Consider the following 15,669-nt stretch of genomic DNA (forward strand, 5'->3'; position numbering starts at 1 on the left):
ATCTAATGTTCAGATATTTCAGCCACTTATCTTAACTTCATACAGACACCTTTATCTAAAGATTTCTACAACGGCGATACCCTCGTGTATACTTTCACTGGACATAGAAAATTTTTTTAAAAATCTCACAGGTTGAAATCTTACAAGAAGAGCAAATGATAGTGACAAACAGGTGTTACAATGAAGAATTCCCGATGTGCACGTGTAGGTGTTAAGGATTATTATGACAATTGACCTTTCACCTTGCTCTCTAATTGGGGTAATATCATTTCGCCACATTCTGGTTATCAGCCACTGGGTCCACTACGAAAGACAAAATCTATAATTGTTAAACAGGCACAGGCTATTGTTTCATTTCTAAATGTGCGAATGAGGTCTCAAATGGAGTGACATCGACGGAGGTGACTAGAGTAACGGTGACAGGAAGTGACGTGATAGTGACAGTCTAGGAGTAATGCGAGACTGTCGGTGGTCACTGAACGGCCAAAAATCAGTCGGAAAGGTCGACCAACCAGGGTCAGCCTTAATACCCAAGGCAGTATTGCTACCGTCTGGCAAACATTTCTTCTGTGTGTTATAACATATTGTAGACCACCAGTGGTACAAAGCGGTTTGACCACTCTGTGGTTCACTTACCGGTCAAATGCCGCAGTTTTCTTCTCTCTCTCTACTATGCCGTTCTGTCAGACCTCACACCCAACGACGTGTGTCTGACCTGGGACCTTGATACACCTGCGATTCACCTTGATCAGCTGGTTGCACCAAGGCGCTCGTGACACCACTGTGCCCTCGTTTCGAAAAGGTATGGTGCGTGTCAACAGGTTATCAGACATATATCAGTACTAAGATCACTTAAACTTTCGTCTTCTACCTTCGTGTTCACGCGAGTCTGTAGCTGCTGCATCTGCTGAACAGGTCACAAAGTATGATGGCCACAACGCCTTGTACTGACTTGAACCGCATTTATGGGATGTTTGTAGCGGTTTTGCCAACGACGATATTAAAATATTTTACAAGGAATGTGGCGATCTGAGATGTAAACGCAATCAAGTCTCATTTAGTTTGCGTTCTCAAGCCGAATCGGGTCACCTTCATGCTCCAAGCATGCGATTTATTATGCTTAAAAAAAACCTCAAGGTGATTAGGTATGGTTTTCACGGAACGCGGCATGTTAATACTGTGTTTGCACCTGAGACACCTGATTATAAAAAGTACATCACAGGTTTATCAGATGTTCCTGCACGGGGTTTCAGCGTGCTGGTATCGTGCGCTCTAACTGTAGTCCTCCTTCTGCTCCCTCACCGGAGACGTCCGACCTGGCACCGAGTGACCTGTTAAGTGGCGTGTGCAGAACTTGGGCTTTACCTTTCTTTTGGTGACAGGTTGCCTGCACCTGGTAGTGCAAGGCTGCGGAGAGCTTGTGCCCTGCACTTTGACACGCTTGAAACCCCTCCCACCCTCCTACTTTCATCTCCGTCGACTACGTCATGTCCCACCCTCTTACCTCCGCCCCCCGTTATATTCTTGTCTGATTCATGCTCACGTACGGCGGAGAATGGAGTCTTCGGTAGCAGTCTGCGAATGGCAAGCAGGGCCGTCAAGAGCCAGCACGGGCCCCGGGCAGACCTCTCCAGCCTCATGATTGTAATCCTAAATTACTTTCCCAGTATATAATAATATGCTTACATATTGTCATACGATTGTCAATATCTACATTTCCTTTGGGTAACGTAATACAGACTGCAAACATTCAGACAAGTTGATTACACGTGAGTGGTTAGCAAATAAGGAAAAAATGAAGTTAAAGGACTTGTAGCAACCCGCTCCACACACACACAAAATCCCCCGACTGAGGAATGCTATGTCAACCTTTCTTTCTTTAAAAAAAAAAAAACAGGAACAGAAAAGAAAAAGGACAAAAAAATCCACTGACCAAAACCAGGCCCCTGTCCCCGACCACCTGTCGTCAGGCTTAATGGTAAGTTTAAAAAAAAAGTCACAGTGAAGGCAAGTCTGCTAAAGTTGTGAAAATGAACGAAATTTTTACAATATTATCTCATTCCTTTTAATTAAAAACTACCCCCTTCCCCACAAAAAACCCAACAAGCAAGAGACTACTGAATGATAAATACTAAGGCAAGAGAAATAATAAAAATAATGGCTGGTATGCAGACTGCCTGTTTGGCTGGCTGGTTAGTTTGCTGGCTAGTTTATTTTTGCAGTTTAAATCTCGTCTTCGCCTATAAATCCTCCTTAACGACAAAGGAATCTCACCCAGCAAAGTTTTCGGGTGAAGAATGTAGCAGCAGCAAAAAGTGTAAGTTTTTTTAAAATAATGTTTGGTGCACAACCGTATCTGTAAAGGCTGATTCAACAATCGCTGTCGGGGGTCAGACTCCACTTTCCTTCACGATCTCCTAGCGTGCTGTCCTCATGATGCTGCCTGCCACAGTTTAACATACTAAGACTCGCGACCTCGTTGTGCACTTTTTAAACAAACAAATAAATTAAGAACACCAAGTACAAGGCCATATTTCAGCACTAAAGGTCTAGCACTTCTGCTTGTAAAGGAGGAAAAGGAATGGTGGTGGTGGGTTGATTTTGCAGTCTTTTACACAGGTCTGGATTACACATTGAAACTAGTACCAATGGCGAGGCCAAAGTGTTTCTAGGATAGTTATGCCACTCTCTGCCCTTTAGAATTATGTCCCTCTGTTCTACACAGCCAAACTTAGGTTAGCAGTGCCGCCCTGCATTTCAACCATTAACTCTGTGGTTTTTTGTGTGTGGTTTTTTGTTGTTGTTGTTTTTTTAACTTTCCCCTAGTTGCATGACCTGCTTTGCTCCGTCGTCGGTATGAAGTACATATGTAACTGGGAGTCTTCCTGTCGGCAGACAAATGCTGTGCCGGGCCGCTCCACGCCGCACTTTGAGCGAGCAAGCGACTGAGGCAACCACCACCACGACAAACTTCCCACAGAGCAGCACCGGCGGCTGACACCATCACCAACATATCCTTCATGCTATATCATGAAGCAAGCTTTTCCCTCTATCCGATCGGACTGACCATGCACTAACCTGCCCTGCCCCGCTGTTTATGCACGAACCGTTACCAAATGACTGTTTTTTATTTATTAATTTTTACAAGGAGTGCAATACATTCTGTGGTGTAAAGCCAACAGCACGCTGGCAAGGTTAGTGCAGGTGGATAGCAGGAGGTTAATCATTACAGTTTCCAGACTGCACAGTCTGCAGCTCGCCATACGCGTCGCATTGTTAACATCAGGGCACTCTCCAGCCTTGACCTCCTCCCTCCAACCCAACCCACCTCCTCCTCACTGACAATAATACTGGAGTTCGCTAGAAGCTGAGGCATTGCTGGTGTGTGTGTCAGGTAGGGTGGCAAGTTTCATAGTCTGTAGGGGAGTAAAGGCGCATTTTTTTTTAAAGAGGAATGGGGAGGGGGGAGGTGTAGTCTTCCATCGGTGCACTTGAGTCGACGTCTGCTTCTGAAACTCGATTTACAGCTCTCCCACGGTTGGAAACGTGTATCATGTTTACAGAAGGGATGTAGTATAGCTCTCTACACATACTGACATGACCTGAATGTCCACTTCTACACCCTCTAAGAAAGTGTTAATTACACTCTATACTTCTAGCCGCGTGTTTATATTATACCGATGAATCTCCTTGTTCTTTTCGTTGGTGAAGGGGAAAACTTAACAGGTTTTATGATAATTTTAAAGTGTTTGCCTATACGCCCTCCGTCCCTTGGGGATGAATAAACCTCAACGACAACACATAATTCCACCTTACTACATAACTCGAAAGTAACGAGAAACAATAATGATCAAAGGTAATTTATGTCATTATGTGTCTGCATATCTAAAGTTGCCTAGCAACGCTGCGACACAATCCGCATTACGCATGGTGATAAAGCTGAATGCCTGGAAGCCTCGGACAAATGCATCGTGGCTCGCGCTACAGCAAGTGTCGTCTGCAGACGAAGACTGACCAACACGTGAATGGCGTTTTCGATCCCGAATCAACGAGGCAGCAACTTCCAATTTTCTTGGCCGTTCTCGGTGACTAGACGTTAGCACACCGCTGGACTCTGCGTTGACTGATGAGCAGAACAAGGCAGAAACGAGATTTGCCATTTCCAGCGGAAGTGACCTTTGATCTATTCCGATTTATCGTCGTAACCATGTCGTTATCTTGTCTCATTTCGTCCAGACATGTTCCTAAGCGGGGCGTTCAGTGCCAATCACTCTCTCGTTCATTCGAAAGCCGTTCTCACAATTAAAGGTCAATTCTGTTTCTCTGTCGCGCGTGCTTACAGGTCAAGGTTTTCCATCATGGGGTTAGAGGTCAATTTCTTTTCTCACGCGAGGCATTTCAGAGGACGGCAAATCAGTGAGACTGAGTGAGGGACAAATGTTAAAAAGAAAAAGAGTGTGTGCTTACAGGGATAGAGGCAGACTGGATGGAACACACACGCAGTGACAGAGTGAAAGAGAGAGTGGAAAGAAGAAAGAGATACATTGGGAAAAAAAGTCTACCTCCATGCCTCTATCCATCATGTACTGCCCCTTGTATTACTTTAAAGGCTCCGACAGGAGAAAACACACTTCACCTTTGGAACAAGTAGCGGAATGCATAGTGGTTGGAGCCACGTACGGTATTTGAACCTAAAGCGTGCTCACTGTAGTTTGAACAGTGTACTCCCAGTAGTTAACCCAAAGTGGACCAAGTGGTTCTTGATTCCTTTAAGACTTAAGAAAGATAATGTTGCGAAGGAGAGTTGTGCACCGCCCTCACAAACTATTCGCTCTCACATTAATACTGGACACTCTACACAACCCTGAGATCAGATTTCCCGGAGGCTTGGAATTTGCGGCGAGACAACATTGACGTGATTTCCTTTCCAACAGTTTGCTTCCGCTCTAACGCTGCTGCAACGCAAGCTCGTCTGTGTGTGTAACGCGTCAGATAGTAACGCAAGCTCGTCTGTGTGTGTAATGCGTCAGATAGTAACGCAAGCTCGTCTGTGTGTGTAACGCGTCAGATAGTAACGCAAGCTCGTCTGTGTGTGTAATGCGTCAGATAGTAACGCAAGCTCGTCTGTGTGTGTAATGCGTCAGATAGTAACGCAAGCTCTCTCTGTGCGTGTGCGTGTGCGTGCGTCAGAGAGCGATGCAGCTGCATGGCTGTGCTGTAGCAAGTAGTTTTCCTTTCTGCGGCTCGCTAAGATAAGCAAATGGGATACAAAGGTTAACCACGCAGGATATATGAAAGTACTTTCTTACCTGTGGTAGAAAAGAGGTATGACGAACCTTCCTCTCTGACGAGACCGGCCAGCAGGACTGAAAGCGAGATCGGCGAGTCGAGATTCCCTCACAAGCAGACGACAGGCGGCGCAACCAGACGACCTTCACCTCTTGAAAGTCATGTGTCTTCATCAAGGTCGTAGCAAAGGTCATATAGAACGGGCTACCGGTGTGAGCAAACGGGTAGCAGTGGACAATGCGACAGTGGCTTTTGCTGATATTTTGACTTCTGGCACTGGCAAGGGTGTGGTAATGGTGTTTTGCCCTCTGCTACTTGCGTCAGCTTGTCGAGAGTTACGCCCCCCACCCACGTGTGTGTGAGTGTAGTGCGCGTGTGTGGGTGGTGGTGGTGGTGGTGGGACTGGAGTGAGGTGTTCATTGTTACTGTGTCACTAATCAGATATTACGTAATGGACTGATTAAAGATTAAAAATAATGCTCTGTGTGTCTGCTAGGGTGCCAGGCAGGAAACATGATCGATACATGATAATCTGTTGGATACCAGCGTTTAGTGCTTCAGATGCTCTGATTTTTTCGAAGATTTGGCTTTGCGTGTGAGTGTGGACTGGTTTATTTTGTTCATGATGTAAATGTAATGAACGCACACGACACAACCACTAACACACCATCGTGTATACACACACACACGTAGCAGTAAAGCTCCTGTGACATGCCACTAATACAGTAGAATAGAAAGATGCTTGTTTGTTTAGGATGGATGGGGGGGACTCCATGCCTCCCTGGTTCTTACGCCACTATACCTATACAGTAAACGACCCGGTGCCCTACACAGACCTCACGCGGACAAACATGGTCCACACACGACCCACACACGGCCCACATTTTCTCGACACCTCCCCCCTTTCCTAAGACCCAGGGTCTTTTTATTGTTTTTTTTTTCTGGGGGGAAGGGAGGGTGTCATACCTCATGTGGGCTCCGTGTGAGTGCAGGTCAAATGTGTTCTGGCACTAACTACAGTATTGTGCTATTTAGAGAAATTGTATGCCAGCTTTTCGGAATTGCACCACTGTACACCACATGGCCACCTTCAGTGTGACCCCTTATTCAGTCGGTTATGCAAAAAGTGTATATCTACTTTTGCTAGAATTTCTCTTAAACATAACACACACACATGAGAGGAAATACAATTTGCCTAGCATTAAAAGAAGTCTGTATATCCTTTGAGTACACTGAAGTACTAAAATATATTGTGATAAAACATAGTTTCCAGGTAACTTTTAACTTTTGTTGCTTTAAACTAGTCATTTATTAAAACTATTACAGCTACTAAACTATAATTATGGTTGTGCGGATCAAGGCCTGACGAGAGGGGGGACAGGGGGTCTGGTGTACCCGGGCCGCGGCTGTCAAGGGGCCCGCCTTGGTCAGTGGATTTTTTTTCTTCTTCTTCTCCTTATTCTTTTTCTTTTAAAGAAAGGTCTAAGGACAGAACACCCAAGCATTACACATGCAGAAGTTGAGTGTTGAGTGTAGATATTGAGATTCGAATTGTAAACATACATTATATACTGGGAAAATAATTTACGATTACAAGTACAAGGGGCCCGGAGAGGTCTGTCCCGGGGCCCGGGCTGGCTCTCGGCGGCCCTGGTGCTGATTAATAATACGTTGCTTGTGCGTTAACTCCTGCACATCTTCTGTTCAAATAAGGGAAAACGGCTTTATTCTTTCAACCGTTCCACCTCTCATGTTCAATTCCTCTCCTTCGGGAAGAAAGGTGTTGACGATAGCAGCAGCCAACCAATGTTCTCCCCACCAGCGCACAAAGTTGAAAGAGCCAGGCACAGGCAGAGCGCCAGACATTTCACGCATTAAGCAAATCTTAGCTTTCATCGTCTTGCTTTGTTTCACCTGCCCAGGACCTTAAGTTATTCCTTTGGCAAGAACAGGCAACTGTGAAAGCGACTTTGACAGACTCAGAATTCGCTCTTTATCCATGTCAGTGAAATCGTGGAGCTCGTAAAAGATGCTCACAGTGAAAGACGCACATGCGCTCCACCCCCTGTTTCCGGTTTGCGCAGGGCGCTAAGAAGTGTTCAATGAACACACAGACGTGGCACTACCACTACTCATTATAGCAACTCTTCACACTGCAGCCTTGACCTGTCACTGGCACAGCACCTGATAGAAAGAGAATGTTGCACTGGCTGTTATCTTCCTATCTTGAGGTCGATTGGACCGGAAGACGTTAATCTGGTCATTCAACTCTAGAGATTTGGACACAACCATTGTGACCGAATTCCTACCCCTTTCTTCATGGACAACGATAGATACAAACCCACGCGCAAGTGAACAGTGACCAATATCACGAGGGAACAGTGTCATGTGAACAAGCATGTGCGTTAGAAAAACGCTGACTAATCAGACATTCTGGATCATAATGAATCCTATGTATGGAGTAGGAGTAAGTATTTTAATGCTACTTGCCATACACTGCAAGATGTTTATGACATACGTTTGCTTGGATGTACGCACTAAATGGTAACATTTGTTATGGATGCTGTAATAATCTCATTTTTAATGAAGCACTAGGTGACTAGGGCACGGCACAACCACCAACACTAGACCACTACAGGAACCACATGACCATTAGTACTAAACTACAGTACAGTAAGTACACAACCGTTAATATGAGAATGCGGAACTGAAAAATAATAATAATATCACTAGATTACAATGCTACAACTACACAGCCACTAACACTAAGTATACCACAGACACTACACAACAACTACCACTAGTTTACGACACTTCAACAACGAGTAACCACGAGCACTAAACTACAACGCTAAAGCTACACACGCTAGACGACATCACAGCAGCTAACGTATTATGGGATCGAAAGTTATTTTCTTATTTTCGTTGTCGCAATCTTATTAGGAATTAAGTTTCCTACCGTGAGGGCTTGATGTTATTAAGCTCAGATTAGGGGCATTGTTAGGGGCATTGGAGAGAAATGCATCAGAGATGAGACTGTTCAGAAGAGGACGAGTCAGCTGTCGGCGAGCCTAAAAAATGAATGTGACTTAACCGGAAGCTTTGTATACACCAGTCTCGTTTTAGTAGTTAACTGGAAAAAGTCTGCAAGCAGTCTAGTAATACAAGTGACTAGTGAGATTAAGAGAGCCTGCATTGTCGTCTGCTCAGTCTTTCGACTGTGTAGGGAAGGGAGCAAGTTTAGGGTTCAGCCGAATATGGCCGGCAGGTGCATTGGTTTTTTTTCGCCATCTCTCCATCTTTCTTGTGTGCATGCATCTTTGATATTCACCGTACTATTACTCTTGGTTTCCAGGCCTACTTGTCACTTGCCAAAGTTACCGCCAGTATGACCCTGACTTCGGCTGGTAAACAATGGATAACAACAGACTTGTAGCTTACACTGGAACAGTAAAGGTCTGTCTGCTACACTTTGGTGGATCAGGTCTTAATATTAGATGCAGCTGGTTAATCTGGCTATTATTTAACATGAAATGTAACCTTAGAGTCATAGCGACTGTATCATCGTGAAATGTACTACCACAGACTTGTGTTTTCTACTTATGTAAAAGGAAATAACAACGACGACGACGACGACGACGACGACGATAATAATAATAATAATAATAATAACAACAACAACAACAACAACAAGATGATTTGTATCGCGATTTATAATCTGGTTGTTAACAAGACATTTTGCATAATATGAGAAGTATTTTTGGCAATTTCTTTATATGAGAGTCCAATCTGCCAAGCAGTCAGATATTCTACACAGATGTAGTAAAAGACCATTCTTGCAGCCCACCAGTGTAGTGATCAGCCCTCCCCCACCTCAATGTGGCTACTGCAGTGAGACGGGTTTCGTCCTCGGTTCAGATTCCGACTCGGCGCATGCGTTCGTCTTTCTGAATGTAGCTCGGAGATTTTTTCAAAGAGCTGACAAGGGCGTGGTGGGCAATTGTCTCCAAGAGAAATCTCTGTTTTTATTAGCATCAACTCCTCTACCTTTTTTTAATATCGCGAAATCTCTCTAGGTGGAGGGACTTTCTTTCCAAATGAACCAACCAGCCTGAGGTGACCCGGTACGCGAGACTTGGTCGTATCCGACAGAAGTGCTGTGAATGGGTTTTCATTATATGAGAGGGACGAGTGTCACGCTAAAACATCAAAGTTGTTTTCTTAGTGTTAGGAAGCCCCCAAACAAAAACAATAATCCCTCGCCCTTCGAGAAGAGTAGTCTATGAACAGGATGTCATCGGGCAGAACAACAACGATGGCATTTTGCAGAAACTGCCACAGGATTTGTGTCTTTGTATTGTTATTTTTAAAGCGCGGTAAACCTGGCTTTGGCTAGGGTAAACCGTGCTATAAAAGCTTACATTATTGCTATTATTATTTGTTGAACGAATCTTTGACTTCCGCAAACAGTACGACACACTTGTTTAAAAAATAGTGCAAGATGTTCTTTCTTTTTTGCAGCTCTCAGCGTAAAGTATTTATTTCCTGCTACTGAAATATAAAACTCACTTTCATTTTCTTCCTTCTAAGCGTTTGTTATTGATATATGATCAGTTTACTCACCTAGCCAGATACCTTTGGTCATAAATGTCTTCAAATATGGTATGTATATGGATATGTATCAATGGTATTTATTATAATTTTTTTAAGTATTTATAAACGTGAATGGCATTATATCAAATAATATCGATCATTACATGCCATGCTTTATAGACCGGAAAGGTGGTGGCGTCAGATGAGGGGAGATCTCAAGGGGAGCTATTGTGATGGTCTCTGTAACCTAGAACGGCGCAGCTACCTCCCCTGTCTTCATTAGTTTTTCTAGCTAGCAGCACAAAACAGGACTTTCTTTTAAAATTAAAGTACAGCGTACATATTCGTACAAGATTTTTGAGCCATCTTTGTTCCTCTTTGATGATGGTAGAGCTAGAAGTTTTCTCTCTGGCAAAATATACGCTTTGGGAAGGGACAAATAATAATAATAAAAGAATGCAAAACAAGGGAGACTAGAAAACACTAAACGGTGTCTGATGAGAGGAGAGTATATAGAGTTGTATCCCCTAGACCATTCCGTACGCGCTCTGCTTTTTTTTTTTTTGTGTGTGTAGAGAAAGTGAGGGAGATCACACTTATTAATTATTAACTGCTGTCAGTTCTGTCTCACTTAATCTTCGTTCATTTCGATTTTTGCCGACATTTACTACTACCAAATACTCAGCTATATCTGAATCATCTCTCTTTTAATTGATTCTCTTAGCCACGCTGCTGGGGAGGGAGAATGGGCTCCACAAGCAAGTCCTGGCCACTGCTGAGTACTATTTATCAATCTTAATTCAACATTTGGTGTGTTATGTGCTTGAAAGCATACAAACATAAAATTTGGCAACGAGTGATCCTAACGGCTTATGAAAGACGAAAAGTAATGAGAAGTTAAAATCCGTCGCAAGACACCGCCTTACTCGATCTCGCCTCCTTTCCCTCCCATCGCTCTCTTTGACCGTTTATTTGTCTCCCCCTCGTTCCTATATCGAAGGAACACAGATCAAAATTCCAGGCAGAAACAAGTCGGTGGGCGATGTGAGGTTGCGGAATGTTTGGGCAGCCGAAACTCAACCCATGGCGTGCCAACATGCATCTCCCGGGGCGGGGTTTTCCCATGCATTCCCGCTGGACGACCGCGACACGTGACCCACTGCTCCCTTTGTTTACGCTGGTTAGTTGGTTGAGCGGAAAGCACTTCCACCTAGAGGTGATTTCGCACTATGAGGGCAGAGGGCGGGGAAAGAAATCGGAATACCAGGGGGAAAAAAAAGCAACAACAACAACCTGCGAACAGATTTCACTGACAGAGAGTGTCATGAGACGATATCTCAACCGAAAGCCTTTCTCTGTGACAATTAAGTGGTTACAAGCAAGTATTTTAACCACTGCACTTTCCGCTGGTTGGTTGGGTTTTTTTTTTTTTTAGTAGGAAAGTGCTTCCACCTTGAGGTGATTTAGGGGGGTGGGGACAGAGGGAGGGGTAGCATACCAGAGTCCCAGAGAAAAAAACCAAAGTCCAGCCCTGCGGACAGGTACGTGTCACATACAGAGAAAGTCCCAAGACGAGATCTGAACCATAGCTTCTCGATCACTACAGTGGTGACGAGCACTACCAGGCGCCCCTATTTGCGCTGGCGGCGATCACTTGCCTTTTATGTCCCGTGTGAGCCAATGACAATGGAGGTCCCCCTTCCCCTCTTCCCATGTGTGAAGGCAAGGACATTTTGATTGATGGGCTGTAAGCGTGGGAACTGTCGACACCGGACCCCAATGTGAGCGGATGTGCAACGCTGGTCACTCACCTCACAGTTTACAAAGCACTACAGGCTCCTCCGATGTTGCGACTGTTACTGTTACACCAAAGCGACAAAATATTAATTTTTTTAATACACGTCATGCGCACGAGAAGATAATTTTTTATGCTTATTTCAATGAGAACGTCACAGACCTTAATAGTAGCAATACTCTGGTTCTTTGCCACAAAAATTTAACGAGGAAATGGTTCTAAATATTATCCTTTCTTATAATAATTTTCTATGTATTTTTCGAGATATTTAAATTTTATTTCTTCCAAGCCAGTCTCTCAGTTTAAGATGTGTATCATGCACGTTAATCAAGTAACAATTTTACCCACAAATACTCTCATCAGTAACAATTTACACACTGAACAATATCCTAGAGATTTCCCATTATCGCAAACACTTTTATCAGATAAACATTTACCCACTAATCTGTATCCTAGAAATTTCTTCTGAACCCACACATTTCACTTGCTGAAGATTTACCCGCTGACATATAGCCTGACATATAACCATATATGGTGGGGAGGGGCCGGCGACATAATGAGGCGATCTTGGGCGTGTCGGAGGAACTCCATGTCTTGTCTCACCTTCCGCCTTGGCTTCTGCCTTCCGCACTTTCCTTCTCTCAAGGCTCTGTTACTCTGTGCGTTCGCGCGACCGCTCGTGCGCGTGCATGTACGTGCACTGTGTAGCTGTGTGCGGGAGACGGCGACCGACACGTCACATGACGTCACAATCGATGGCACCGTGCCGGAGGTTAGGCGGATGTGCACCCTCCCACCGCTCTCCCCGGCGGATGGACTTGCTGCTGTCGCCCCTCGCTTCTGAACGCCTGCCTCGTCGTCGCTGCACGGAAGCTGAGCTAATCCTTGTGCATCTTTTGTTCCTGCTTTTATACAGCTCCTACCTTTTGAAACGATATTTTCTTTCCACACCCAACTGCTCTATACCCCCCTCCCTTTCAAGAACACGCCTCGACTCCGTACATCATCTTTATGGTTCAAAGTCGCCCTCGTCATCTGTGATTAAATCCTGTTGATCTTCTCGTAGGTAAGTACACATTTGTGGATGTTATGTAGATGTTTACTGGTTATTTAGAGTAGTTTTTATAGTAGAAAAAGTGTCATTGAGTTGACTTAACATGATCTAATACCTTAAACAAAGTTCTGACGTGCAATGTTGTTTACACCAGGCTAAAGTCTCTAATGTATGGTTCCCATTCATATACAATGTGAAAACTGTTTAGTCGTTTCAAGGTGTTCATTTTTTTTATGTTTGTAACTTTATGAGCTCCTTCGCTTCAAGTCAAACATCCAATCACTCTTTTTAAGTCAAAGACTCCTCGTCAACTGTTCAGATAATTTTTATTGTATAGACTAGAAACTCTTCCGATTTGAAATTTTCTACATATACTATACATCATGTCTCTATCTGTTGTTAACCACATGAATTAATTTTTGTTTTTAAGTCGTAAGGAATCCCATGAACTCTCATTGATTCAACCCCGAAAGCAGAGCTGTTCCCTGCATATCGGGGACTGTTGTAACTGTTATAGGATTCGTGACAATGAACTTATCCCCACTGCACAGTATTGCTGCTGTTATCAACAAAAGAAGTTACTGTTATTTTTAATTATTCGATAAAATGAATTGCTTTGGATATCAGCAGGAACAGGGGATATTGTATGTCAGTGTAGGCGTCAGACGTAGCAGGGTCGCTGTTGTCGGGTGTGACGTCACAGGCACTCTTCCCCCATCCTGGTCGTGACGTCAAACGGTATGACAGAGTCTGAGTGTTCCAGCTCCAGTCACGTGAAAGATGATGCCAGACCCTACAGGAAGGTGAGGACATCCGATTCAATTAACTTGAAATCATCGTCATCATAATCATCATCATCCAAAATTTCTTGTACTGTTTGCACTGGTTCCATCCTCTGCATTGTCGTGTATTCATGCAAGATTTCTGAGAACAACGGTCCTGACGTGGCAATTGAAATATTAGCCATAATAATATTAGAATGACTGATCAAAGCTGTGAGTGCACCACTCTTGTGCTCGCTAAACGAGGCTCACCATGATTGTTGTAGACCAACAAGCCTTTGATGGAGAAGCGACGGCGGACGCGCATCAACTCGTGCCTGGTGCAGCTCAAGGCGCTGGTCCTGCAGGCCATGAAGAAAGACGTGAGTACGGCGCAAGAGCAGGTATGGGTTTGCAATTGCATGAGGCGACCATGTCCGCCCATGTAATATTGCGACTTGCGAGGTATAAAATCTTGTGCACCATGTGACCTGGGTAAAATCAGTATTATCTCAGCCCTAGCTCAGGTGTTTTGCCTAAGAACTGGCGTGTAAAAGGAATATTCGTGAAAAGTCTTCGCAAAAAGTGACACATCAACAAAGTTAGCCACGAGCTGAGTACAGCAGATCATTACTACGTAGAATGACATTGAAACACGAAGTTTAGTCGTTGAGGAAAGTGAAAGCATGAATACGACTAAATTAAACAACGAACAAATAGAGATTGCCAAATAAGTGTACCTTCTACATCTTCGTATCGATACATAGTAATATTCACAGAGGGGTGGGAAGCGAGAGAGAGAGAGAAAAAAAAAGGAGTGTGTTTGTGATTGTGTGGTGAGTGGTGGTCATGATGGTTATTATTGTTTAATTTTTTTTTTTTTTTTCACGACCAGAACACGCAGTATTCCAAGCTGGAGAAGGCTGACATATTGGAGCTCACCGTCAAACATTTACGACATGTACAGCGGACGCAGATTGCAGGTGACACTAGTCTTTCTGCCAGTCCGTTTGTGTGTACATCGACCAATCGGTCTATTTCTTACACCTCACTGTCTTACTTATGTATCTCCCCACCCACATACGACACTCATCCACTTATCGTCATCAGCTACCAACTCAGTGCATGGTCTTCTAACATACATCGCGCGCACGCACACACACACACACATGTATGCAGACACAAGCGCACGTACGTGTAAGCCAGTGAATGGTGTTTTTATGACCGTTGCAGGTAGTCTGACGGCAGCAGATGCCGTGGCGCGATATCGCGCTGGCTTCGGTGAGTGCGCACAGGAAGTACTGCGCTTCATAGGGGGCGCTACTGTGGCCGAAGACGTGCGGGAACGTATGGCCGGTCACCTAACTCGCTGCCTGGCTTCTCTGACAGACCAGCACCTGCACCACCACTACCACCAGGCCCACCTGCAGCACTTGCAGCAACGGGGCTTGGTGTTGCTGCCCCACCCAGCCTTTCCCGCCCCTACTCCGACGACAGGTCAGGCGTGTCTGGCGGGCGGGGTGGCCGGCCTTGTTGCCTGCTCCGTGACCACCCTTCCGAGTCAAGTATCACAGGCAGGACCCAACTCGCTACGCGATTCCCACAACAGCATCAGTCTGATGTCGCTTGCGACGGCCCCGACCGCCTTTCAGACACCGCTGTCCGCCAGCACCACCAACATCGCGACAACGACGACTTCCGAGAGCCTCCTTGTACCAGGGAATGGTGCTCCGGCGTCCCTTCAGGTGGCGCTGCTACTGACGTCATCACAGACCATGCCTATTTTGACCTCTAACCCCACCACTAGCGCCGAGACGAAGAAGGATTGTGACGACAGTGAACATGACCCCATACACGTTCCAGTCGTCCTGCCGGCAATAGCAGAACCAGATCCAACTCCATGTGGGTCGCCGGAAGAGAAGCAAAAACTTGACGACTCACCAGCGACCCGAGAGTCGGACGCGTCTTTACCTGTCTGCAGGTCTGTTGGACGTGAAACTCCTGTTCCCACCCCCACCAGACCCGAACCTCCTGTTTCCACGACTACCGGACACCAGTCTCCTGCCTCCCCGTCTCGCAGTCCAGAGACATCAGCTTCCAATTCCAGACACAATTCTCTGGAAGTTCTGGCGTCCTGCGTGATGTCAGCCGACGAAAAGATGTGGCGACCGTGGTGA

At 45.1% G+C, this 15,669-nt stretch overlaps 2 protein-coding genes across 2 annotated transcripts in view; one reads left to right on the forward strand and one right to left on the reverse strand.

The window, feature by feature from the left end:
• The window catches only part of LOC112557753 (solute carrier family 2, facilitated glucose transporter member 1-like), a 33,135-nt gene extending 27,720 nt beyond the window's left edge, over positions 1-5,415 (reverse strand). Inside the window, exon 1 of the mRNA XM_025227774.1 lies at positions 5,310-5,415. The gene's annotated coding sequence lies outside the window, so the exon portion shown is untranslated. The remainder of the gene's footprint in view (positions 1-5,309) is intronic.
• An 8,056-nt stretch (positions 5,416-13,471) lies between these two features.
• Positions 13,472-15,669, forward strand: LOC112555611 (transcription factor HES-4-like). The gene is made up of 4 exons (XM_025224044.1): positions 13,472-13,534; positions 13,780-13,896; positions 14,388-14,475; positions 14,726-15,669. Exons 1-4 carry the CDS (start codon positions 13,472-13,474, stop codon positions 15,667-15,669), a joined length of 1,212 nt encoding a protein of 403 aa, XP_025079829.1.

Source organism: Pomacea canaliculata, linkage group LG2, assembly GCF_003073045.1.
Source record: "Pomacea canaliculata isolate SZHN2017 linkage group LG2, ASM307304v1, whole genome shotgun sequence".
NCBI lineage: Eukaryota > Metazoa > Mollusca > Gastropoda > Architaenioglossa > Ampullariidae > Pomacea > Pomacea canaliculata.

Coding starts and splice junctions, on each gene's coding strand:
- LOC112555611 (XM_025224044.1), top strand. CDS start 13,472: ATGACAGAGTCTGAGTGTTCCAGCTCCAGTCACGTGAAAGATGATGCC. Junction 13,897..14,387: donor TGAGTACGGCGCAAGAGCAG/GTATGGGTTTGC, acceptor TTTCACGACCAG/AACACGCAGTATTCCAAGCT. Junction 14,476..14,725: donor ACAGCGGACGCAGATTGCAG/GTGACACTAGTC, acceptor TGACCGTTGCAG/GTAGTCTGACGGCAGCAGAT.